General features: G+C 47.6%; 1 protein-coding gene across 1 annotated transcript in view; it reads left to right on the top strand.

Annotated features, from left to right (window-relative positions):
- Positions 1 to 25,489, top strand: part of GABRA3 (gamma-aminobutyric acid type A receptor subunit alpha3) — an 81,983-nt gene that overhangs the window by 9,853 nt on the left and 46,641 nt on the right. Inside the window, exon 3 of the mRNA XM_054839326.1 lies at positions 4,133 to 4,254. Coding sequence (XP_054695301.1) covers positions 4,133 to 4,254 — 122 coding nt within the window. The remainder of the gene's footprint in view (positions 1 to 4,132; positions 4,255 to 25,489) is intronic.

Here is a 25,489-nt window from a genome sequence, read left to right as displayed (position 1 = left end):
GAGGTGCTCTAAGGACAGCTGTCAGGATTTTTTTGCAACAAAACCAATTTTCAGATTTGGCCACTGCACAATTCACTCTGGGCAAGGACTTGGCTTGGATGAGTTTTAACCTGAAAGAGAGACACCCCCTACCCCCATTTTTTTAATACTCTTTTAAAGAAAAGAAAATTTAACTGCTTCAGCTGTTTGGCTGTTTGTAGTACAATGACCCACAAGCAGCACACCTGATCTGCTGTATCACAGGGGGGTTCTGGCCAGCCCTGGCTGGGCACGCTGCTCGCCCTTGGCCTGGGCTGGTGTCGCTGGGTGTGCCGGCTCCGGCTGTCCCAGCACAGAGAACGCTGCCACCAGCCTCGCCTTCCCAGCCTCTGGGAGCCGTTGGGAGAAGACGAAAGCCTGTTAATCCGTGACAGGTTCTGCAGCCCTCCTCTGCATCCTGCTGGACCTCTGCTGAGGCTTGATGAGCTCAGAGTCCTTTGAGGAAGGGAGGCAGAGACACCCCCAGCACAGCCTGCCAGCCACAAGGAGGGAGGAGCTCTGCACAGAGGGAGAGAAATGCAAATAATACATGACTTCTATAAAAAATTTAGAAAAGCCTTTAGAGTGCCAGGTACGGACACTGAAATGCTGTCTGCTGAGTTACAAGTCCAGCAGTGATCAAGGATTTTCATGCCTGAGAAAATGTCAGTGCTGCCTCTCCTACTTCACCCACACCTCTCTGCTCCTAGCCTGTCCTGCCCACACCACTTCATCTGCTTGGATCACACTTTGCATAAGCAAATGCATCCTGAGCATGCCTTGACATGTAGATGCTGACCCTCGTATCGATGTACGGCTGGCTGCCCCTGTCTAGGCACAGGCAGCTCCAGGCACTGGCCTCTCACCTTCCCCTCCAGCCCGCTGGGGCTGGGTCCCTGTCCCCATCTTGGCTGCAGGGGCGTGTCAGCAGCCCCTGTGCCTGCAGCCCTGCTTCTGCCTTCCCCACCACTGCCCCTTTGCTTCCCATCACATTTTCACTGATGCTTCTGCCGCTGCTCCCTCGCTGCCTGCCATGCGGGTATTGCTCTGGTCTGCAGGAGGATTTGTTTCCTAAATTGCATACGAGGGGACCCTTGTTTGGAGGTTAGCATGCCAATGTGGCAGCCAGCTCTCCAGAGAGCATGTGCTCAGGGACAGGTGGTGAGGTAATGACTTTTCCTCAAGCCTATCCTAATTAAATTTGCTGTAAACCTCTGTCTTCCCTGCCTAAAGGCTTTTAGTTATTTTAAAACCATGATCCTCATACCTCTTTGCAATTCCTTAGAGTTCTTCAGTGGGGCTTTGAGAGAGATAAATGAGACTTGGGCAGCTTTAGCTTTATGTTAAGGTTAGGTGAGCCAGCCCAGACCTCAGCTGGACTGGAGAATTAGCCCAAATCAGGTGCCAGGCCGAGGTGCTGCTGGCTCTGCCCTGTCTGCACCTTCCCTTTGCCCTGCCTGCGCCATTCTTTCCCTGGCACCTACTAAGTGAATCCCACGCTGCTCACATTGAAGTCAAAATCTCAAATGTCAGGCTAAGTAAAACAGGTTTGAAATTTGTAAACTCATTTTTCCCATCACCGCTGAGCCTCCGCCAGGAGTTTCTTCACAAAAATCTGTCTTCTTGCTCTTTATATCACAGGTAATCTTTAAAGATAGCTTATAAAACATTAATGAATGAGCTTTCATGAGCATGTTAGCTATTCATAAGTTATAGATGGTTATATACCCATCAGCAGACACCGGTACAGATTGCTTTTAACCATGACATCTATTGAAAGCTGGTACAATTGAAACCTCATTAATTACAGTAGGCATTTGTTAAATTCCTCAAAATTCTACTTACCTGCAGGGAGTTCAGCTATTTCAAATATTTAAAGTCCAGATGAAAAGCCAAAACCAGTGTTTTGATTCAAATGGGAAGTCTTGAAGGCTGTGATGCAGTTCATAGTATCAGTGGTGTTTTGATGCTTTGGATCTGACAGGTTGCATTAGGGCTGGACGGGTGTTTTCCCAACCGTGTCTCCGCCTCCCACCCCCCATACCCTATGGGAACTGCAGTTTAAGCACTTTATTACCCTCATTGGCCTTTTGTAGGCTGAGCTTCCTGGCTTGACCATTTCTCCCATGATAGCAGGTATTGGTTTGCTAAAAAACAGAGGCCAAGCAGCCTTGTGAGAAGTGGGATCCAATCCCTGGAGAAGCAAACCTCAAGCACTTGAAATACAATTTCCTGGAGTGTTTAGTCATTGATGCCGACACAAATTAATGTCAAAATTGCCCAAAACAGAATATTTCAATTAGCTGCAGCATGCGGAATAGTATTGATTCAGCCTGACTTTAAAAATACCCATACCCTGCTCTCAATTTTTCTTCTTTTGCTGGAACATACTTTTTGCTATTCTTTTATCTTACAGAGGGTGGTTTTCTGCTGGGAGAACATTTTGATAGAAAACTCCAAAGCCAGCTCTGCTACTTGTCATCCTATTGACAGAGTATTTACAAACGGACCAGTAGTGTCAGGGGTAACTAGTCTAACCAGATGGGATGCAACAAGATTAAGCTTTGAACTCCTTAAATTCGTCTTTCTGTGTTTTTTTTCCCCAATTACCTCCTGATGCAAGCTTAAACCAGTGGCTGCACACATCAACTGGAGCAAATGAGGCTGGGGAGGAGAAGGAAAGGGGCAGAAGTATTAGAAAGCAACAATTTAGGGGCTTCTTTTTCCCCAACTGTGAGGAGTGGGACCCTGCCTCAGAGGGTCATAGGTGCCCTCCCTGGTAATTGCACCCACATCTTGCAACACCAGTGTCTCTCTAGTTTGCTACATTCGTGGTCTTCATCTGGGCAGTGCTTACTAGTCACTTATCTCTCCAGTTAGTGGCATGGGGCTGATTTGCCAGTTCGGGCTGCCCCGCTCCCAAGGGGGTCCTGGTGCTGCTGCTGAGCATCCCTCTGCTTCAGCAGCCTTTTCTCCCCCCACCTGGCTGCGCTTCCTCAGCCATGCTGCTGCCTGTCTGTGCCTCTTCATCTTTTTTTTGGCCTCATTGGTGTCTTTTATTTTCTCGTCCATCTTCCTTGCAATCTCTGCATCTTTATAGATTTTTCTTTTGGTTTTCTGTTACTTAATTTTCTGCCTTTCCATTTGTTTTGGTCCTAACAGCTATTTCTGCTGGGGAAAGCTGTGCTTGGAGCCACAGCACCAGTAGTCTGTGTTGTCTGAAATCTCTTTTGGATACAGTCAGTTTCAGAAGGATTCACAGGCTCCTTTTCTGTTGATTGAAAGGGAGACACAAAATGCAAAATGTATTATTTGAGCCCCTTGAGCTTGCAAAACTGCATTGAAGATTTGTTTGGTGAGATGAGCTTTGTTTGAGAAATTTACTACATATTTTATTCCACCTGGGGCAGAAAATGCCCTGAGGAAATCATCTTATTTGGGGGCTTCCAGGCTTCTTGCGTTGAGCAGGGATAGGAACATGAAAACTCATTTGGTTTTATAAACAGGGAAAGCTCAACAAACCACAGAAATGATTCATGAAGAGTTTTAATGACGGACTCAGGCTTCAAGTCTGCTTTACTGAATTCCTACTTTTCTGCCTCCCTTCCCCATTCCCAGGAGCAAAGAACTTTGAAATAGCTCTATATGGTAAATAACTGGCATCACTTCTTCCATGCTGCCTATAAGGAGATACTGGCACTTGAGTAACAGAGCTTCTCACAGCTTCTTTTCATAAAAATGCCCTTTCATAGGGGCAGGCAAGGGATGCTGGGGCAGGGGAAGGCTCCCTGAAAAAACAGGACTCCTAAACCGCTACCCATGGTGCTGCTGGCCCTGAGCATGGACAGGTGGGGAGGGGGCAGTGGGGATGCCTCAGCTTCCACAGTGAGAGCTGCGGTGGCAGAGGTCAGAGGGGAGATGATTCGAGATGCTCTGTGGGGAGTTCTGCAAGCACATCACCTTATCAACAGGCGCGCCCCATCCTGCAGTTCAGGGCCCGCTGCAGCACAGGCTGAACCAACACCCCTTCATTTCCAGTAACTGTTCAGAGCGTGTAAAGAGTAGGTTTCTCTTCTGATGATGTTTTATCCTCTTTTTTTCCCCTGTGTGCCAGGCTTTCTCAGAAGCATGTTTCAGACGTTGTCGATGACAGCAAAGATAACATCACCATTTTCACCCGCATCCTGGACAGGCTATTGGATGGATACGACAACCGCCTAAGACCTGGACTTGGAGGTCAGTTGGGTGGAGAGAAGATGTGTAGCTACAGCTGTGTAGCTTTAGAAATGAGAGGCTGCACAGATGACTTATTAAAAAGTCTGCTGCTGTCGGGAGGAGAGGCTGGTTCAATGCCAGAGTCGGTCTGTTGCTGGTTTCCCTGTTTTGAGTCCATGCTATCTTGTTGTTTGATAGGTTGTGTGATGAGAGGTGCAAGTCTCTGACTGCTGTGGTCTTCTATGACATTACATTGATAGGCCTGTAGATGGAGCAAATATGATTAAACTTACTTCTGCTACTTTTATAGACATTACCGTTTCAGAAGTAATGATACTACCAGTTTGCAGGACGTTCAACTCATGTTGGTGTTGCTTTTTAGTCAGTGGACTTCTCTACAGAGCCTCTATCTCGACATCTCAGTTATTTCCAATATAGGTTACCTATGTGGCAAGCTCTTTGTGTGCCAGTCTGGGCACTGGGCAGTCAGCTGGGCTCTGCTCTCTCTTGAGCTGCTTTTAACACCACTGCCATTACAGCTACTGCTCCTGAGTTTCTTTCCAAACACGTACAGATGTTTAAGGTGCTTTAGAAAGCAAAAGCATGGTAGTCACCTTCCCTCCCAATCATTACGGCATACATTTACTGTGATGTAAGGATGTAGAAGCAACGGAGAGATGTGTGGGGAAGACATGAGCTTTCTTGGTGAGATGAGGGAGACTTGACCCTGTGTGATTTCTTGGTGTGTTGTTGCTGAGGGGCATTGCTGTGGCAGAGAAGATGAGCCCTCTCAGGTGCCGATGACTGTGTGCCACAGGGGCCACTGAGGTGATATCCCTACACTGCTCTGAGCTCTCCTGCAAAGGTATGCTGCTGGACCATGACTCCCACCCAAAGCTGGAGTCACCATGTTCTCCCCCGTTCCCTGAAGGCCCAAGGGAGCTGCCAAGGGAGGTTGGAAACAAGCCTTCCTGAACTCTTGCATACTGATGAGGGCTCCAGTGATACAGTGCTAGCCTGGAAATGCACCCTGCGTTTTTCAGAGCAGCCTCATTGTCTCTTCCCAGCCCCATGTCCACCTCTGTGCCACGGCCCTCTGCCCTGCACCTGTCCAGGAGTAATTTGATCCCAAGCAGGGACCATGCAAAATTTGGGGAAGAAGGGTTTCTCCAGTGAGCGTCCTCACCTCTGATGGGCTGCCACACTGCAGAACCCAGACAGGAAAGGGTTACTGTGTCTGCATAAGCCATCCATCAGTTTTATTGCTTTTGTTGCTTGTTTCTTTCCCCCAGAATTAACTGCGGTCCCACTAATAGCTTTTTTTCCTTAAGTCTCCCCGATGGCTGTATCGATTTAACTGAAACAAATCCTGTAAGGGGACTGAGGGGGCATTTATGTCCACTGTAGGCTCAGTTGCTGACAACCCCGTGCAAAGTATTAATGAGAGGACTCCCAGGAGCCCCTTGCTGGGGAAGTTAAGACCTTTCTTGGAACTTCTCTGCTCTGTTGCTTTAGATCCTTTAATAATGTGCTTAACATAATAAATTGGCTTTGCCTGAACCAGACATTGCATGTTTAGACTGCTTTTACCTCTGATTTCCCCTCATGGAGTACTCTCACGGACCCGGACGGGAGATTTTGAAAAGGGCTACAGGTTTTGGGGGCTCTTGGCTGGCAATGAGTTGTCCTCAGTGTGTGCGTGTATGGGGCAGCCTGGTGAGCCGGGTTGTCCCCACTTTCAGCTGTACCTGTTTTCCCCAAGTCTTGGCTTTTATTCCTTGGAGGTCTGTCAGTGCAGTTATCAGGAAGAGCATTAGAAGGAAAGACCTTTCCCACTGCCGCTGGTGGCCAGAGAAACAGAAATGGCCCTGCTGCAGACTCCAAACTTATGGGTTAACCAAATAGCCTGGGGTGATAGTCAGCAAGAGATGGGCTCCTGCTGTCCAAGGTTATGTGAGATCTGTGAAAGGGATTGTTTTGCTTCAAATTAGCACTGTGATTCAGTGACTTACAAGGTACGTTGGTTTTCCTGTGAGACAGGACTGGGCAGTCCCTGTAGACCCAGCACTGGGTCTCTCCATTTCCCTCAGGAATATTGCTTTTCTGAAGATGTCAGGCAAGAGCATCCATTGGGATCATAGGATATCCTGAGTTGGAAGGGACCCATAAAGATCATTGATTCCAACTCCTGCCTCCACACAGGACCAGCCGAATCAGAGCACATGACTGAGAGCATTATCCAGACACTTCCTGAACTCAGTCAAGCTCGGTGCTGTGACCACTTCCCTGGGGAGCCTGTTCCAGTGCCCAACCACCCTCTCAGTGAAGAACCTTTTACCGATATCCAACCTAAACCTCCCCCGTCACAGCTTCATTCCGTTCCCACGGGCTCTATCACTGGTCACCAGAGGGAGGAGATCAGCGCCTGCCCCTTCGCTCCCCCTCGTGAGGAAGCTGTAGGCCGTGATGAGGTCTCCCCTCAGAGAGCACCACGCAGTCCTGCTTTGGTGTCCGTGGAAAGGGCAGATGTTGTGGTATTGAGCCCACGCACAGCCTAATGGAATGATGGACTGGCCTAAATTATGTGTAACTGGGAAGCAGGACAGGCAGACTCCCTTCTTGGCCTTAGTTTCCCTGCTCTGTATGAGATGGATCCCCCTGAAAACATTGGGTTGAGATACAAAGGGCTGAGCAGGGTGCAGGGTTGCAGCACCTCTCAGGGCTGCGCAGTGCTGCGTGTGCCCAGGTGCCTGTCCCCCACCTTCGGCAGAACCGTTTCCTTGTGCGCCAGGAGCTGAGCAATGTTTGTTTAGGCTTTGGGAAAAAAGACTGTGTAAGCAACAGAGTGTTGATGTAATGACTTTTCCCCTCAAGATAGCCTCTTTGTATTTATTTTCTTATCCCCTCTGTTTTCACCATCTGCTGCCACCCACTCTAATAGCTCCAATGCCAGAGCTCCTTTTCCTACCAGGATGCTGCAGACACAAACTGAAGCAAACCAGTGCTGAGGCTGCTCAGGAGTGGCCAGTGCTGCAGAGCCAGGCTCCAGGCGAGGGAGGTCCTGTGCCTTGCTGCTGCTCCTGCCCCCAGGACGTGGCTGAGGACATCTTCTCCTGCAAGGAGTTCTTGCAGTCTTGACAGCAGGTAGAGGTTTGTGAGCACACTCCAGGCTAACTTAGAAGAGGAAAGGTGGGGAGGGATGGTGGCTGTCAGATGCCTCCTTCTGCAGGAATGCCCCATAGCACTGTGGACATGACCATTGGTGTCACAGAGAAGTCTTACGTGTCTGATAGGAGGTTTCTCCATGTCTCTGCCAGGTGAGCTGGGGCTGGCTCACTCTTAGGGACAGAGCCGAGCCTTTTTTTTTGGCCGCATGACCACTGAAATACAGTCTGGGCTTGGGGAAGGGGTAACTGCATAAATAGATCGTTACAGGACTCAGCATGGGGGGAGAGAGGAAGGAAATGTCAGCAGATAACCTGTGTTTCCCCTGGGAAAACACAGGGCAGATTGGTTATTAAGTCAGAAGAGGAACAGAAATGGACCCCGAGGGGATGGATACATCTGTTGTCATGGCCAACCTTGCAGGATAAGAAAATCTCCCACTGAGAGAGTTTCTATGGACAGCACTGGCTTCCACTCCTGGTCTGGAGCTGTGCAATCATACAGATCCTCTGCCCAGCCCCACGAGGGCTATGATGAGGGTCACCTATTTATAGCTCTCAAATTCTCTTTGCTGGGACTGTCTGCAGCACTGGCACATGGAAAGGCCTCAGTTGTGAACCTGGAGTTTGCCTTGCTTGCAAGAGTAGGAGAGAGGAGATGTGGCCATGAGAAAGAGGTATGTCATGACTGGCAAAGGGAGAGACATCCCATACCCAAAAAGAAGAGATGCTCAAGGAGTGTCATGTGAGCGATGGGACCATGAGTGATCCTCCAAGAATGACTGATGCACAAAAATACCCTGTATATCCTTGTGCTGCTTACTGTGAAGAGTGATGGAAGTTCTGCAATCCTTACACAGCCAGTGTGATGCCCAGCACAGTTACCATGAGAGGGGATGTAGTGGTTGGGTTGTTTGAGGTTCAGTGATAGTCCCTGTTTGGCTGTACCTCCTGCAGCCTTATTTCCTAACCGGGTCCATTGTGCTGCAACCAAAATACAACCATCTTGTGAATGCCTGGGAAGGGGCAGGAGAGGAGGTTTCCAGACTTGGCCCAGCCTTTTGCTTCCTTACAGCCTTGAGAATCCTTTTAACATGCTTTAGAAATACAAAGCTATTGGGGAGCACTTTACCGCTCAGGGAGGAGGCACGTGGGGCCTTTCCATAGCTGTTCGCAAAACAGGATAGGGATTTCTTCCAGCTCAGCCAGAGACTGTCTGCTTCATGGGGGCTGGGGGTGTGTCTGAGGTGTTATTTGGTGTAAGGATGAGGAACCCAGAGGGCATCTGTAGTAGTGGTGGATGAACTCTCTGTATCGGGTGGTCAGGGGAAGCCTGTGCTCCAGAAAACTGTTGGTCTTTGTCATGGATTAACCCCAGCCAGCAGCTAAGCCCCATGCAGCCATTTGCTCAACACCACCACCACCACCCCCCCCGGCAGGATGGGGAAGAGAATCAGAAGAGTAGAAGTGAGAAAATTCGTGGGTTGAGATAAAGACAGTTTAATAGGTAAAGCAAAAGCCTCACACGCAAGCAAAGCAAAACAAGGAGTTCATTCACCACTTCCCAGTGGCAGGCAGGTGTTCAGCCTTCTCCAGGAAAGTAGGGCTCCGTCACACGTAGCAGTTTCTTGGGAAGACAAACACTATCACTCCAAACGTCCCCCCAGCTTTTTTTATTGCTCAGCATGACACCATATGGTATGGAATATCCCTTTGGTCAGTTGGGGTCAGCTGTCCCGGCTGTGTCCCCTTCCAACTCCTTGTGCACCCCCAGCCTACTCACTGGTGGGGTGGTGTGAGGAGCAGAAAAGGCCTTGGCTCTGTGTAAGCACTGCTCAGCAATAATGAAAACATCTTTGAATTATCAACACTCCTGTGGCTTGGTTCAGCCCCAGCCGCCAACTGAGCACTATGCGGCCACTCCCTCATCCCTCCCCACCCCCAGCCTCCCTGGTGGGATGGGGAGGAGAATCGGAAGAGAAGGGTAGAACTAGTGGGTTGAGATAAGGACAGTTTACTGGGACAGCAAAGGAAGAGGAAAATAACTACAGTGATTATAACAGAATAGACAAAACTGGTGAAACACAATGCAATTTCTTATCCTATGGCTGGGAGCCGCCACTCCTCCGCAGCTAGCCCTCCTTTATATGCTGAACATGACTTCATATGGTATGGAATATCCCTTTGGCTAGTTTGGGTCACCTGTCCTGGCTGTGTCCCCTCCCAGTTTCTTGTGAAAATTAACTCTAACCCAGCTGAAAACCAGGACAAGTTTCCAGCACAAATCCAAAACATATCCCCATACTAGCTACTATAAAGAAAATTAACTCTATCCTAGCCAAAAGCAACAGATTGTCTACCCCTTATTCCATACCATTTACATCATGCTCAGGTCCCACACTATCCAATACAACCTCATTAACCACCACCCCCTTCCCATCCTTTTATATAATACACAGATATCATTCCCTTAGTCTGTGGACCACGTCTATAAAATGTCTTTGAAACGTCCACTAATGTTCACAAAATTGAGTTCATTTAGTCCATGATTTTAGGCTCCATCTGTTATGGTAGTCCCTCAGGACGGGAGAGGTGGTGTGTTGTGTGGAGTTACTGAGCACCAAAGCCAGCTCAGGTCGAGTCACTGCTGCTCTTTCTTGTACAACTTCTTGTAAGGCTTGTCCTCCATTGGTTCAGGTGGTTCCTGCCATAGTAATTTCCATAACATGAAACTCAAATCCCAGGTTACAACAATTTAAAGGTATTTCCATTACAGTCTCCACCCCTAGTCCCTTTGGACCAGAACAGGGTCTGTTAAATTAAATGTTTGATTGCAATGAACTCCCCTTGCCCCTGCTCTGGCTTGAACTTATCCACGGACCACAGACCCTTAGGGGTGTACCTGCTCCAAATGGAGCCTTATCTATGAGCCACAGTCTCTTCAGGGGTATACCTGCTGCAGCATAGACTTATCCGCAGCCATAGTTGCTTTGAGGTACAACTGTTCTAGCGTGACCTTCTCCATGAGCCACAATGCCTTCAGAGATACACCTGCTCCAACATGGCCTTACCCACAGCCACAGTCCTTTCAGAAGTAAACCTGCTCCAACATGGCCTTACCATGGCTGCAGTCCCTCCAGGGGTGTAACTGCTCCGTCACGGGCTTATCCATGGCCACATGCTTTGAAGTGCTCCAGCATGACCTCATGCGCAGCCACTAATGCTTCAAGGTGTATCTGCTGTGGCGTGGACTTATCCACAGCCATGGATGCTTCGAGATGTACCTAGTCCAGTGTGGACTTATCCTTGGGCCACAGTCCCTTCAGAGGTATACCTGCTGTGGCACAGACGTAACCACAGCCACAGACACTTTGAGGTGTATCTGCTCTGATGTGGAATTATTCACGGCCACAGATGCTTTGGGGTGTCCTGCTCCCACGTGGACTCATCCACAGGTCACAGTCCCTTCGACTAGAGTGCACACAGGAGTTCCAGCCTGTCCAGGACAGCAGCACAGAAACAGCAGGGATGCCCTGGCCATCTGCCAGCCCAGGCATATCGCCATTGCTGTTATCAAAACGTTCCCAGGCACAGCACAGTAGGATGATAAGCAGCACAGCAGTACAGTGAGCAGCGAAAGCAAAAAGCGGCCACTAATGAGCACTAGACTCTACTATACAGTAAGGCAAGCAAGCCCCATGGCAAGCACAGGAGCCTGCCAATTAATAGCTAAACAGTGATAACAGCTATAAATTTGATCTACCACATTTCAATCAAACCCGTTGTTATCTCAAACGCTTCAAGCCCTACATTGGGTGCCAAAAAGGACTGTCATGGTTTAACCCCAGCCGGCAATTACACACCAAACAGCCACTTGCTCACTCCCCCACAGCGGGATAGGGAAGAGAATCAGACAAGTAAAAAAGTAAGAAAACCCATGTGTTGAGATAAAGACAGTTTAATAGGTAAAGCAAAAGCCTCACACGCAAGCAAAGCAAAACAAGGAGTTCATTCACCACTTCCCAGTGGCAGGCAGGTGTTCAGCCTTCTCCAGGAAAGTAGGGCTCTGTCACATGTAGCAGTTTCTTGGGAAGACAAACGCCATCACTCCAAACGTCCCCCCAGCTTCTTTTATTGCTCAGCATGACACCATATGGTATGGAATATCCCTTTGGTCAGTTGGGGTCAGCTGTCCCGGCTGTGTCCCCTTCCAACTCCTTGTGCACCCCCAGCCTACTCACTGGTGGGGTGGTGTGAGGAGCAGAAAAGGCCTTGGCTCTGTGTAAGCACTGCTCAGCAGTAACGAAAACATCTCCATATTGTCAACACTGCTTCCAGCACAAATCCAAAACGTAGCCCCATGCTAACTACTATGAAGAAAATTAAGCCAAAACCAGGAGAGCCTTTTCCAGGGGGTGCTGAGGAGGAAAAGATTTTGCCCCAAGGTAGAGAAGGAGAGAGCAGGCTGTTCAGTTTTCTAAAAGACAGACTGTAAACATTCTAGATAAGCCAGTTTCTCCAATTGCAATTAAAAAGTAATTTGTGCCATGTTAAGCAGCTAGGCTAGGATCCAGTGTTACCTCTCCTGGATGCAGCATCAATTACAAGGTAACGCACGGTATTTACTTGAAGTTTCTACCACGTGTCTCTGGAATCCCTAAATAGCTGACTAGGTCCTGCCAAGGGAGTCGTGGCTGGCGAGCGTCCTGCCAGTCCATGTCTACATGATGTGCTTCTGGACAGCTGAGGGTTAGGAGCCTACAATGTTTTCAGAGCATGGAGTTTACTGGGACCAGCAAGCACAGGCAACTGGATTAAAGCAATACAATTCCCTAGGCAGAATGAGGCACTTGGCCCCTTTGGTTTCTTCTTCCTTGGGGAAAGGGCATGGTGCCCATTCATTGTCCTCAAGGTTGGCAGCAAGTGGGTCCCATCCAGGCAGAGGATGCCTGACATGGGCCTACAGTGCCTTTTATCTGGCCTTACTGTGTCAGCTCTGCCCTGCTAATGGTTTTGATCTCTAGCTGCCTGTTAATATTTATCCTGTTGATGTATTCCCTTTATTCTTTTCTAAGTGAAGCACACCTCAGTTGGAGTTTTTCTTGTCTCTTCTTTCTGCAGTGCAGTGTTTCTTCCTGCTTTTTTAATGACGGTATAATTTGGCAGGATGGCTTCTGAGCGAGATACATCTGTATCCCTCTCTTGCCACCTGTATTTCACTGATTCAAGTGCTGATGGCCAAAAGATTTTGGACTTAGGTTCAGAGCAGCTCCCTTTAGGTTGACACATTCCCTTGAGATGCTTGGTGTGTTACACCTCAGTGCATCTGTCATTTTCTCCTGACCTCCTGCAGGTAAGGGCTTGTCTGTTATTATGTGAGTATTAAGGCAGAGGGGCTGAAATAGTCAGTTAAATTAACTGACTTCTCTCAAAAGTACAGTGCTCTTCAAGCTGAAACAGTGAGGGCTTTTCTGCCTGGCAAGATCCAAGAAGAAATCTGTTTGCAGTGAGAGTAACCTATAATAGCACTAGAAAGTGTGAAATTGTCCAGATGATTGAAGTTTAGAGAACTTTTTTTTCTCCTAAAAACTGGATGAAATGTTGAAATTGTCCTTTACTTCTGGAGATAGGTTGCAAAGCCCTGGGGAAGGGACACTCGCAGGCTCTTTGGGTGCACGAAAAGTTGCAGTGTGCAGAAGCCCAGCTCTCAGGTGCTCGGTGCTGGGCAGAGAGGTGGGGGCAGGACTGCTCTTGGTCCCTTGGCTGGAGCATCAGGCACTGCCTCTGACTGTGGGGACACCTGAGCAGTGGTGGCAGAGCCCCACTGCAGTGTGTCCCATTCCGCATTGCAGCAGAGCTGGTGACCGGGTGTCCAGGGAGGCTGGACTCAGTCTGGCCTTGAGCTATTCTGCAGTTTTTTCACCTGTGCGGGATGAAGCTGCCTGCATTTTGTCATAAACATTATCTAGATCTAAAGTTTGCGAAAGAGAAACAGATGACAAACCCAGTGGTCCTTTGTGGTTTGTTATGATTTCCAGGGTTTCCAGAACTGTGTTTAATCTGTTTTTCTGTCTTAATGTTCCACCTCCCCCAACTTCTCATCTCTTCTCTCTGATCTGACTTCATGCCTTGTATTGATTACTCCAGGGAGGAATTTGATCCTTTCTTAGAAAAAATGCATGTCTTATCTTAGATTTTTGTCTTTGTCTGAGATTCCTTGATGAGTTTTAATTTGAAGCTGAGGCATTGCCTAAACAGCATTTTCTTCTGTTTACCTTTCTGGGCAACAGGGACCCTGCTCTGTCTCATCAAACTTCTGAAGTTAAGATCCATGAACAAATTAAAAAAAGGTTGTCTTCCCCTTGGGTGCAGCTCTCCAAAGGCAGCTTTGCCATGGATTTGCACAGCCCCGTTGCTCTCCTCTCTCATGCAGAAATCCCAGTTGTGCTGCTGTTTAAACCCATGGCGAACAGGGAGAGAGAGCTCTGTATGAAAAGGCATGCACACGTCAGAAGGCAAGAGAGGAGTACGGGCTTGACAGCTACGCCTAAGGGTGAAAGTCTTCTCTTAAATAAGTTATGAATTTGCTTAGGGCGACAAGCCTGTATCAAAGCTTCAGGGATATCACAAACTCTCTGGATGGGTCAGAAACCCATTGCGAAAAGAGATTCATAGCTTTTGGTGTAAAATGGCACCTGTGCTTCAGGTCAGCACTGGGTCCTTTGAGGGCATCTCGCAGCTGCCTGTGCCCTGCAGTGACGTGGGAAGGAGCGGGCCACCACGGCAGGTCCCTGCCCAGCCACCCTCTCCATGGGGCAGTCATGTGGCCATAGCCGATCACCAGTGATGAGGCTGTCCATGGGCTGCATGTGCCTTGGCTCTCCAGAGGGGCCACAATCAAGCCCCCAGGCTGCCAGGGTTGTGGAGGGGAAAGTATTTCTCATGCTACTTTGGATGACTTTTTTTAGGTGATGCCTTCACTTGCTGTGTGTGGTTCCAATGAGGAGTCTGCCCCAAGCTGCTAACCCCTCCATATATCCACGCATGTAGGCAAGAAGTAAGATTTTTCCCAGAGGGTGAGAAATTTTTCTAGGAAAGTGAATCCATTTGGAGGATTTGTACTGTAATTTGTACTGGAGTAACATCTCAGAGCTTCAATGCTAGATCAGACACCTGCAGAGAACCAGTGTGAGTGTTAGGCAGCTGATCCCTCCCCGAGGGGAAGCTGGTGGGTGTGTGTTGGAGACGGGATGACGCTATTTCTTTATAATGACTTTGGAATGGGGGAGCTGATGTTTAAGCATGTTGAACATGTGTTAGTGTTAAGAACATTAGTAGATGATGTTATAGATGGCTATAAACTGCTTGCAAGGATGTCTTTATTGATCTGTTTGACTATGTCATCTACTCATTTATTAGAATTTCCATTTGTTTAGTCCCATGTAAAGGATTTATAATGTGTCTTTGATATGGATCGTGAAATAAGTTGAGGTTTTTTATTAGGTATTAGAGAGTTTGAAAACAACTTCAGTTCGTTTGTTCTGGGAAACTGATGATGAAACAACTGGTCAAATATTTAAGAAACAGCAGTTATTTTATTCATTGCGCTAGCAGATAAAATGTTTGCAGCAGTTCGTGTACTTGTACAGAAGCACTGATTATGTCTCATGAGGCAAAGTCATTGATTGCGTTGGTGGTGAATTTCAGTCTGGTTCCATCTCGAAGAAGCAATCAAACCACATCTACCTGGCCCCCTTGCAGAGGGAGGATTAATGCTGCTGATTCAGACCTGTCAGCTTGTTAAAGCCATTTCATTTATTTAAAGGTTATTGTTTGATTAAATAAAAATATTGGAGTGTTCGTGAGGCTCTGGAAGATGCATGGGGCTTTGGGCAGTGAGTTGCTGCAAGGCTATGAGGCTAAACCGTGCAGGGTCCTTTAACTAAGTACTGTTAAAAGTCAGAGTGAAATTCTCACCCTGTTGCAGTAAATGGCAAAACTGTCACCGAGTCTGGTGGGGCAGGAATTTCATGTAATGATTTCTCTGTCTATGTGTACTAGCCTACTTTAAAAATCTACCTCTGAAGGACATACAGCTAATGTTTATTAAAAAAAAGTCTTTGTGGAGTACTGGCAATTGTAAGCATAGAGTATAGCCTAGAGAGACTTTCTAATCTGCAATTTGCATTGTGAGAAAAGGACACCTCGTTCAGTTTACCTTCTGGAAGAACATAATTCAGACGAAAATTATGAGAACAACAGGCATGGAAAAAGCATATGATTTATTTTTTTTCCCCAAACCCACTGGAAAATCCTATTGATGACGAAGTTCAGACTGAATCAGTGGATGGAATGATTAATGACTGGAGCGAAATAAATTGTGTCTGAAAATTCAAGACACTTTTCAACCTTGTAAAAGTCAATTCAGATGCCTCTTTTCTGGAAGGATCAGTTCAGATACAAGAAACTTTGTCAAGCAAAGGATCTGATGACCATTAAAAAAAAAAAAAAAAACAACAAAAGACAGCAATTTGTAAAGGGGAAGGTGGCAGAGGCTCTGCACGAAGCTTACTGCACTCATCTGAATTCTTGTCGAGGAAGTTGCTTGTATCCATACAGGCAAGATCAGAATTTTGCGGTCCTGCATTCCTACTTACTCACCTGAAGACATGTCTCCTGGAGAGCTGTGAATGTCACTTTAGCCAGTTAAGGCCACTGTCCTGTAAAAAATGACGGTGCAAACTCTTCTTTCCACAAGTTCTGTGTTCTGTAAAGGCTCTGTGCACATGTGGGAATTGAATTAGAGGCTTTTGTGCTTGAAAGATAGAGCTCTTCCCTTTGGAGAGATGCACCTGGTCTCGCCTGAGAATTTGAAAAAGCCTTTTCATAGAAAAGGGCCCTGTCTGCTTGCACAAGGAAGGGTTAAAGAACAAAAGCATGAAATCTCCTTTCTTCTTTCTTGATCAATCTACCCATCATTATGAGAGAAGCTTTCTGATAGCTTCTCTTTATCATGTAACGTTAATACCATTAAGTCCACTTTCGCAAGGAAAGCAACATATAATTAATTTGCAAATCAAGAAAGTGTATGTGATTTTTATATGAAAGAGAAGGTCTTTAACTGCAGAAGACATCGTGTGGGCATGGCCCCGCTGTAGATAGGACCTTTCCTCTCCGGCCAGCTGGAGTCCCTCCTTGAACATCCCCCTCCCAGAGGTGGTGTGGGACCCTGAGATCCCAGGCTGGGCTGGTTCCCCTGTGTGCCCCCCTGAAAGTATCTTTAAGCCTCTGCCTCCATCCACTGTTCTTTTTTTTTAAGTCTTATCTCTATAAGAATTATTATTATTTTGATGCAAAATGCATTGAAAAGGAAATAAAACCAAACCCTATCCAGACTGATTTGTTCCCAGAAAGATGTTTAATTTTGTATGTATAATTGAAAGGGGCTAAATATAGCTGTATTAATATTTATGGGCCTTATGTTGGAGTCAATACAAGAGTTGCTGTTCAAGGCAATTAAGCTTTACCTTTTCACATCTAGGATTTCAGCATTTGGAGATTACATTAGTTGTGTGACCTGCATTCAAGAGAGAAAAAACTAAAAGCATGCCATTATCTGTCGAATATGATACTCTGTATTTAATGCTGTTTGCTGACAGGCAGTTTGTCTCCAGCAAGGGTGATCTCTCAGAAGCAGGACTGCTATCTTAATAGGGGGAAATCAGAGAAATCAGTAGGCTTAGAGACTTGCAGGAGAACTGTCCCTGCAGCCGATGTATTTTGGGAGGAACTGGGTGACTAGACTATCTGATGGCATCAGAAAGTGGGCATTGCCCACCTCTTCTGCATCGGTAGCTGTTGGGGATGAGGGGAAAATTATTATGTTGGCACTTCATGGACTGCATTTGTCTTCATACTACCTCCACCCTGGAGCTGGGGCATAGGAAACGCGACCTCAGTAACTCGTGTGTGGAAGTGCATGGGGAGGAGAGGGCTGTTTGCACCCTATTCCTGGGCTCAGGCTATCTGTGCGTGTCTGCAGGGCTAGTCACAACCTTCATGTCATTAAAAAACAGGGAAAGCAAATCATGTGCATGAGGAATTAGGTCGAGGCTATAACGATGAAAACAAGTCAGTTTGCGTTAATAACAAAGGCAAAATGATGATGCGCTTGATTCCTAAAGCACTGCCTTTCAAGAGAAGGGTATCACTAGGATAGCATGACAAGAGTCCTGGCAGTGGTTGAATTGCCCTGCATTGCCGCTTTTTGGAAGCTGCAGGTCCTCACTGCTCCAGTTAACAAAGCAGCTGTTAGATGCTGTAAAATCTCTCACTAATAAGGACTGTCTGAATCCTGCCTTTCTACTAAGTTTGATCAATGTGTCAGATTTTTCCTTTCTTCCGCCTGGACTCTACTAACTGCCTGTGAGGAGAAGGACTGCAGTAAGGACCCTCTGTCACAGCTACTCTGCAGTGTCCTTCGGGAACAAGGGGTTAACCTGCCCTCCCCAGGGCAGAGCTCACAGCCAGGGCTGCAGATGGAGGTTGTCTTAGTGAGGGTGAGCTTGGCGCTCATCTCTTCTCCTAGGACTCATGCACCCCACAAATTTTGAAGCTTTGTGTGGGTGTGTTTCAGTTCTTTCACTGGTGTGCTGTGTATTTTGGTAGCTGGAAGCCTTTTAACCCCCTCAGTAAGCATCAGGGGAATGCGTTTTCTGATGGCTTTCATTAGCTTTTGCTGTTGGAGCACAATAGCTGCTTAAACAGGGAGGGAAAAGCGGAAATCAAATGGCACACCCACAGAGGTAGAAATGGTGGCCACGCTTTTAGTGGTTGGAAATGAGTTTTCAACTCCAAATGGCCCTTCTGAATTCAGCCTGGGCTCTGGGAATTCGCACCAGGTGACGCTGACCCCAGCAGACCGGTATTTCCAATTACAGATGACAATATCCTTACCAAAAGGTGTTGGCTTGACAGCAGAGAATTGTTCCTTGGTGTGCCTGAGAGTGAGCCAGCGCAGGGCCGAGTCCCTATTCCCGAACAAGGGCAAGCCAAGCTATATATTAAAGAACAAGGAGATTGCACCAGTTAAATTTAAAAAACTCATTTAGCTAAAGCAGCACAAGCCCCCATGAATATTTATCTGATGTTATGGAAGCATGTGGACTCCCACCTACTTTATTAAATTTATTTTCAATAAAAATGCCAGAGGAAGACGTTTGATTAATGGCAGGTGGGATGGTAAAATTAATGTGAAGTCTGGAGTCAGCAAGAAGTGTCCCCTGAGTCTGTGCGTCCTTGCTGGCGGCTGGGCTAAGAAAATGTTTCTAAACTTCTCTGAGGGACAACAGCGATGTTTATCCATGTGGTTTCCAGGATGGCATGAGTAGGAGCTGCTGTTCTGCGGCTGTTTGGTTGGGCATGGTTTTTCTGAGGGCCAGCGTCCTGACCTTGAAGCCGGCGTGTGGCTTTTGCCCCCAGCACTCTGCCTTTTCTTCTGCTTTTCACGCCCCTCTGAGCAGGCTGCACCTGCGAATTAAGCACAGCAGTGAGCTTCAGCAATCTTGGGTTTGAGTGAGGCTCCCTGGGCCTTTGCATTTAAACATGCCTGGGATTAGTTCCATCAGCCTCCGAATCTGCTCAGCTCCTACCAATTTACCTGCTTGGATTTGTCTCCTGAAGGCAGGCAATTTGAAGCTGTAATGTTACGGGTCTATTAGAGAGCTCTAGTGCAGTTTCCCACCGGGACCCCCTCCAGGTCTGGCACCGCCTCTTTCCATTGAGCTGTCAGGAGCTTGGGTGGGAGATGCTGAGCATGGTGCAAGTGAGGGTCACGGGCACTGCGGTACCCGGGGTCCCCTGAGCCAGGGAGCCTGGAAATCCCTTCGGGGTGAAGGGGCATCCCTGCCCCTGGAGGGCAGTGGGGCTGGGGGCTGCTTGCGCAGCCTGAAATAGTAACTCACCCCAGGGGTCTTGCGAAAAATCTTTGGAAGCTGCTGTGGGTGGGATGTTGCATCTCACTTTTTCTGCAGGGGGTTCTGAGTCAGAGGCATAGGTTTTTTGGGTGTGATGGTTAGGCGAGGACTGCGTGGGAGCAGAGACGGGTGGCATGCCTCAGTGCGGCAGGGAAGGCAGCGTGTTAGGCAGGGAGGTGAGTCTGTCTCAGCATCCCTCGGCTCCACACCCGTGGAGGTACCACTACACTGTGAACCTCTGCAATGGGGGTGCCTGAGTGGCAGCAGGTGACCAAGACCTGGGGCACAAATCCTTCCCCCAGCCCCATGCCCAGGCTTCTATGCTGGGGAGCAGAATCAGTTCTCCGATGTGTTCATGCCTTCCCCGAGGGCACATGGTGCCCAGCAGGCTACAGCCAGATGGCACAGGGAGAGCAGCCGGGAGCAGAGAGGAGCAGGTGCTCCGATGCTGCCCTCTGAGGCTAGGAGGCTCTCGTGGTGGTCTCTATTTTGCAGTACTTAGGGTTTTTCTCTGTGTGCAAATGTATAATGAGGCCTGTGATGGCTCTCTGCCTGCAGGAGAAGAGGGGGTCCCTGTGCAGCGTCTGTGCCAGCAGATACTTTCAGCATGTGCTGAATTGGTTGGGCACTCCCCTGCTGCACTTGCATTGCTGGGGAACTGGGCCAGTGCTGGGCATGGGGGAGAGTGATGGGACCAGAAAGTAATGAAAAATAAAAAAGGAACAGGTGCTGGCTAATATGTATGTGGCAGAAAAAGAGAGGAGAGTTCTGGCTGAAAACAGAAGCTGAGAAAAGGCAGATTGGCAGCCAGCATATTCTCCTCTGTAGGCTGTGGGTCGCCTGAGAAACCTGTCAATAAAGCACACTTGCAGGCACTGTCTCTAATAAATATATATTTAAGAGAGACATTTCTTCAGAACCTCTGCTGGGAAATGTCTAATTCTGAAGGGATGGCATGAAAAATGGCATCTCCAGTGGAAGTAGAGAGTTGCCATGGGAACTGGAACGCTTTGAACCACATCGCTAAAACAAGAAAACATTCTCCCCAGCGAAGGAAATTAAAAATTACATCTGGAGGCATCTGCCCCCTGCTTGTCTCTGATGGGAGTATCAGAGTATCGTACAGCATGTCATAATTCATGTAGTGGGCAGAACTGAAAATATGATATTTGTTGCTGAATTTTTGAGAGTAGTTGTGTTAAAAAGCCTTCCTGTCCATGGGACAGACAATGCTGGTGTCTGAACAGTGCTGGGGAGGGGAAGATTTAGAGCCAGAATTTCCTCTAAAAGGGTTTTGCTCACTTGGGGATAAAACAACAGCCTAAGCGCACAAATAAGCCCACCTCGCCACGTGTGGATCACCCCGCTGCTCCCAGGGTTTGCTGGCCCCATTTGCCTGCCAGGGACTTCCCTGGGAGGCACAGGGAAGCCAGGCGAGAAGGAATGTGATGGAGGGACACAGTGCGTGTCTGGGGATTTATCTTGCACTTCAGAGACTCTCTGTTTATCCTTGCAAGTCTGGGACAGCAAACACAGGAGGAGTTATTGCTGCATGGGAGAGGTGGACTTGCAGTCCGTGCTGTCTAATGCATTTCTTGGTGTGTTGGCAGCAGTGTGCGCAGAGGTAACACAGGGAGCTAGGTGAGCCCAGGTGGCAAGGAGAGCTTGCTGTGCTTGCACAACAGGACTCCACCATCAGAGGAAATGCTAAATTGACCAGTTGAAAGGAATGCGAATTAAATAAGTTTATCCATACAATGTATTGGAATTGCTGCAAACTAAATGAGCAGTGGCCATGCAGTCCAGTGACCAATGCATGACAGGGGAGAAACAGCTCAGTGGAGACCTTGGCTCTGCACACAGCTCGGGAGTCACACAGGCAGAGACCATGATGGGGTGCCTAAGGAGGGGAAAGCATTTGTCTGCGTTGCCCTGGGGTGGTGGTGAAGGATGCCAGAAGGTCACTTGAAGGCACACTGTCACAGGAGCTGATTAAGTTCTCCTACTGAAGGAAAGACCAGCCAGGAGCTATCTGATAAGGGAACTAGAGTGCAAATTACTGTGTTACTCCCTGCTATGGTTTTCTTGTATCTTCGTTTCAGTACCTGGTGTTGGCCTCAGGGGACAGGCTTGAGAATTAAATGGACAATGGACTCTTCCTCTTAGCTATACAGCAAGTTCCAGGAGCCACTTTCTTTTTCTTTTTTTTTTTTTTTTTCTTTTTTTGCACACTACAGTCTATCGTGCAGTCTGGCAATCCTCAGCCTGCAGAGCAACCTGGAATAAGATACAGCCAGAGACATGGGAAGGCAGTGCTGGGGCTAAAAGGCAGATGGGGAAACTGAGGCACAGCAGAACTGCATTGCATGCTCAGTGCCATAGTGCAGATTAGCACCAACGGTGGGGTTAGAGCTCAGAGCTCAGCCTTCAGACTTCACACACTTGATTAAGACATCTTGTTATTCTTTCTCCCTCTGCAATGACATAAAATTAATGCAATGCAGTGTGTCTCTCACTTGATTTTTCTTGTGTTTCCCTGCTTGCTTTCTGGCTTTCCAATCTTTCCAGTTGTTTTCTATGTATCAATGATTATCAGGTTTGCAATAGCAGTTTTGTATTGCACGCTTGTGCTTATCTTTTTCCTGGGGATCTGCCTTGAGCTCTGATGAGTTACAGAGCTCAGTAATTGCTTTGCAAATGCTAAGGATTTTGCTGGCACTGACCTAATGTTTTTGCAGCTCCTCTTCAAGCATGTGAGTGGCCTGTTGGGAGGTGATGATTTCTGTTAGACTTGCTGAGAATGAGTTAACAAAAGGTTCAGTGTTTTTAGGAAAGGGAGTAAACAATAACCTGCCGGGGACAGTCTGCAAGCTCCCTGATGGAGAAGCTTCAGAGGTGCACTGTGTCCACACATGGTTCTGGATAAGCCTGGTCTAATCACTGACTCTCCCTGCTGAGTTATACAGGTGTGAAGGGATACAGCAAAGGCAGCAGCCCAGTGACTGCTTTGTTCTGATGCCTTATGTCTCCTGCGTATGTGCAACTTCAGCCACAGGACTGGGGCACGGGACCTACTGCAGTGTTTCCCTGAGGGTGCTGTTCACTGAGATCCTGTGATGTGGTCAACAAGAACATTGTCATTGACTCCTAAAGAGGCAAATTAGCCAAAGATGAGGTCAGGAAGGCAGGCCCAAAATGGAACACAGGTGTTTTGCAGGTAACATGGAAAGGTTTGCCTAATGTTGAAATACCAGTCTGGCATTTTTGCCCTCATCTCATTGCTCCCTCCAGTGCATACAGCCATGCAGGCACCCTGCAGGAAGGGCTGCGGTCAGCAAAATTCTCCTGGCTTTGGTTTCATTAGGGCCACAGCTACGTGTACCAGGTGGCAACATGGTGTTGTCTGAATGCTCTTCCCCTGTCCACTGGGACCGGCAGGGATTCCCTTCCCTGAGCACCTCTGGCTTAGGCATCAAGAACAGACTTTAATACTGAATATGTTAAATTATGCATGCCAATTTATACTCACACATTTTCTCATTGTGTTTATAATACATAACAAACATGTTTATGTAGCATCTCTCTTCCATTACCACAGGGTCTCAAAGCACTGTAGAACCTCTAAAAGCATGCTCATACATTCAGATTCCTCCTCTGCCTTTATAGCATCTGAGGGTGTCCTAAGTCCTTAAAATAGAAACTACAGTAGCTTTGTTCATTCTGTCTTTTCTGTCTGTAGCAAAAATAGCACAACTAATTTGTAGTCTGTATGTGTGAGAATAAGAGGTGTGTGTAAAGCCTCCATGACTTCTCTAGCAGTTGCTGCTTCTGACTCTCTCTTCTATTCTGCCTGGACTTTATGTTTATCAATAACTTGCACCACATCCTGATTCTAACCTCTGGATGTGTATTTTATGTCACTTAATCCAGTAATAAGAATACGTGTGTGTGCATGCCTGCACAGGCCAGTGAGGGAAAGCTAAATTAAACTACATGAGCCAAATGCATAGTTCTGTTGAGTCTTGCAGTAGTTTTTTGTCTGGGCTTCTAATGGAGTAAGGCTTATCACATCTTTCTTTCTGCCTTTTGTCTTCTAAAAGCTTTTGAGCCTATTGGCTGATCTGAACAAAACCTGACAGAAGGGTAGATATCTCAGAGAATTTAAGTCCCTGCAAGATTTGTGGAATTATGTAGCTGAGTGGAAAAAGACCCAAAGTAGAGAGAGGTAACTGGATGGGATCAACTGGTGTTAGGCATCAGAAAAACAGGCAGGAAAAGCTGATATGCGGGAAAGCAGGGTTTATTGGCTCTGCTACTGGTAGAGCAGCATCTCTGCTAGGCTGTTCTGCTGGATAGAGCTCTAACCTGCATCCCTCACTCTGGGTAAATGTGAGAAAATGCCTTTCTCCAGCATGGGAGGGTGTGAAATCCCTATAGCACCTTCTACAGCAACATGTGGACGTACTCACCATGCCAGATATCCCTAGAGCCCCTTTATCGCATGGTGAGACAAAGGGGCAGTGTAGTATGTTCTGTGCAGGGAGTTCAGACCAGAAAACTGGGCCACCCTGTGCTGTTATTCACATGGAAGTGCTAGGGGGAGGGTGCAGTTTCTCACCCAAAAGGGACAAGCAGATGCCCTGTGTGCCTATCAGCACTATGCTGGGACACTGGCTCTCTCCTCACGAGGAAGCAAGGAGGAACAGGGCGTGCCTGACTCCTCTTCTTTCAGCAGTAGTTATGCCTTGATCCATACTCCATAGCCAACATGTTACATAGGTGTGGAGAGAGCTTAGACCTGGGTCAGAGCCACGAGCACATGTATAGTGCATTTGGAAACTGCTTAGGGATTTCTTTTCCAAGAACTTAGCTGATTTTCCCTACATAACTCAAGGAGCTTGTGCCTCAGGTGGCTTGTGCCCCAAGGATCACCTAGAAATTAGACATCCATCTAGGCATTACAGTGTGCCATAAATCCTAGACAAGCCATGCTCAAGTGGTAAAACTGGGTCACTTCATAGTCCTGCGTCTAGTTCCTGCAGAGGACACTGGATGCAGCTGTTAGAAAGCTGCATACGCAGCATTGCTGTGTGAGACAGGGAATAAATCTCTTCATTGCATCAGCTCTCCTCTGGCCCTGCTAAGAAAGGGAGCCAGGGCAGCAGGCAATCTCTCTGAGGGATTTGACAGGCATCATCTCACTTCATCTGGGCTGAAAAATTAAGCACATGTAATTGCACACCATGCTGATCTCTCTCATCATGTGTGAGTGGTTTTGTTGTTGGCTGTCTCTTGAGAGAGCCCTGGAAATTCTTTTGAACTTCTTGCTTGCCCTGTGCTGAAATATTATCCAAGTTGGGGGGAGAGAGAGAGCACAGCTGGAAGTGATACCACATGCGTATCTGTATTTACAGATCTGATGACTTCTCTGTAGTCTGGCTGGAGGATATGCAATTGTAGACACTGATGTGCCATCACACCAGAGAGAAGGTAGTGATTAATCACTGTGGCTCACAGAGCAGCAACTTGGGAACTGGCTGTACAGCAAATGCTGGCAGTCCCAGGGGTTTTGAGCAGCAGTGGGTGATAAGCCAACCCCTGTGAAAAGATGCCTCGGTACCCCAGGATGGGAGGGACAGGCTTGATGCTTTCACAGAGAGCAGCAGATAGCCTTGTTTTCTGTGTAAACATGATGCCTTTTTGATCATAACTCTGCAGAAGTCACTAGGAGTGTAACTGAGGGGGGGTCAGATCTGTTACACAGACTAAGTTATTTCAGCTTTACGAGTGAGACAGGGTGACCAATTCTGGAAGCAGGCAAATAGCCAGGAAAAACTGCATTAGACAAATAGTTCATGACACATAGGCAGACCTAGATACTGACCATGGTCTTGCTGGCAATCCCCTGCAGGCTTTTACTCACCCCTGCTTTTGCTGGGATAAGACATTTGTTTCAGACATTTATATGGTTTCTTTCCTTACTGTGTGGTTTATTCTGCGGAGTACAAATTTCCCAGTGCTCAGTCTTTGGCTGACCCCACTTTGCAGTGGATGAGCATCTGCCATCTTTAGCCATGTTGTCCCAGGTGGGAGCAGGAGGCTAAGACCAGCCTTCAC

This window comes from Grus americana, chromosome 12 (assembly GCF_028858705.1).
Source record: "Grus americana isolate bGruAme1 chromosome 12, bGruAme1.mat, whole genome shotgun sequence".
NCBI classification, from domain to species: domain Eukaryota; kingdom Metazoa; phylum Chordata; class Aves; order Gruiformes; family Gruidae; genus Grus; species Grus americana.
This window is presented reverse-complemented; position numbering and strand designations above follow the sequence as displayed.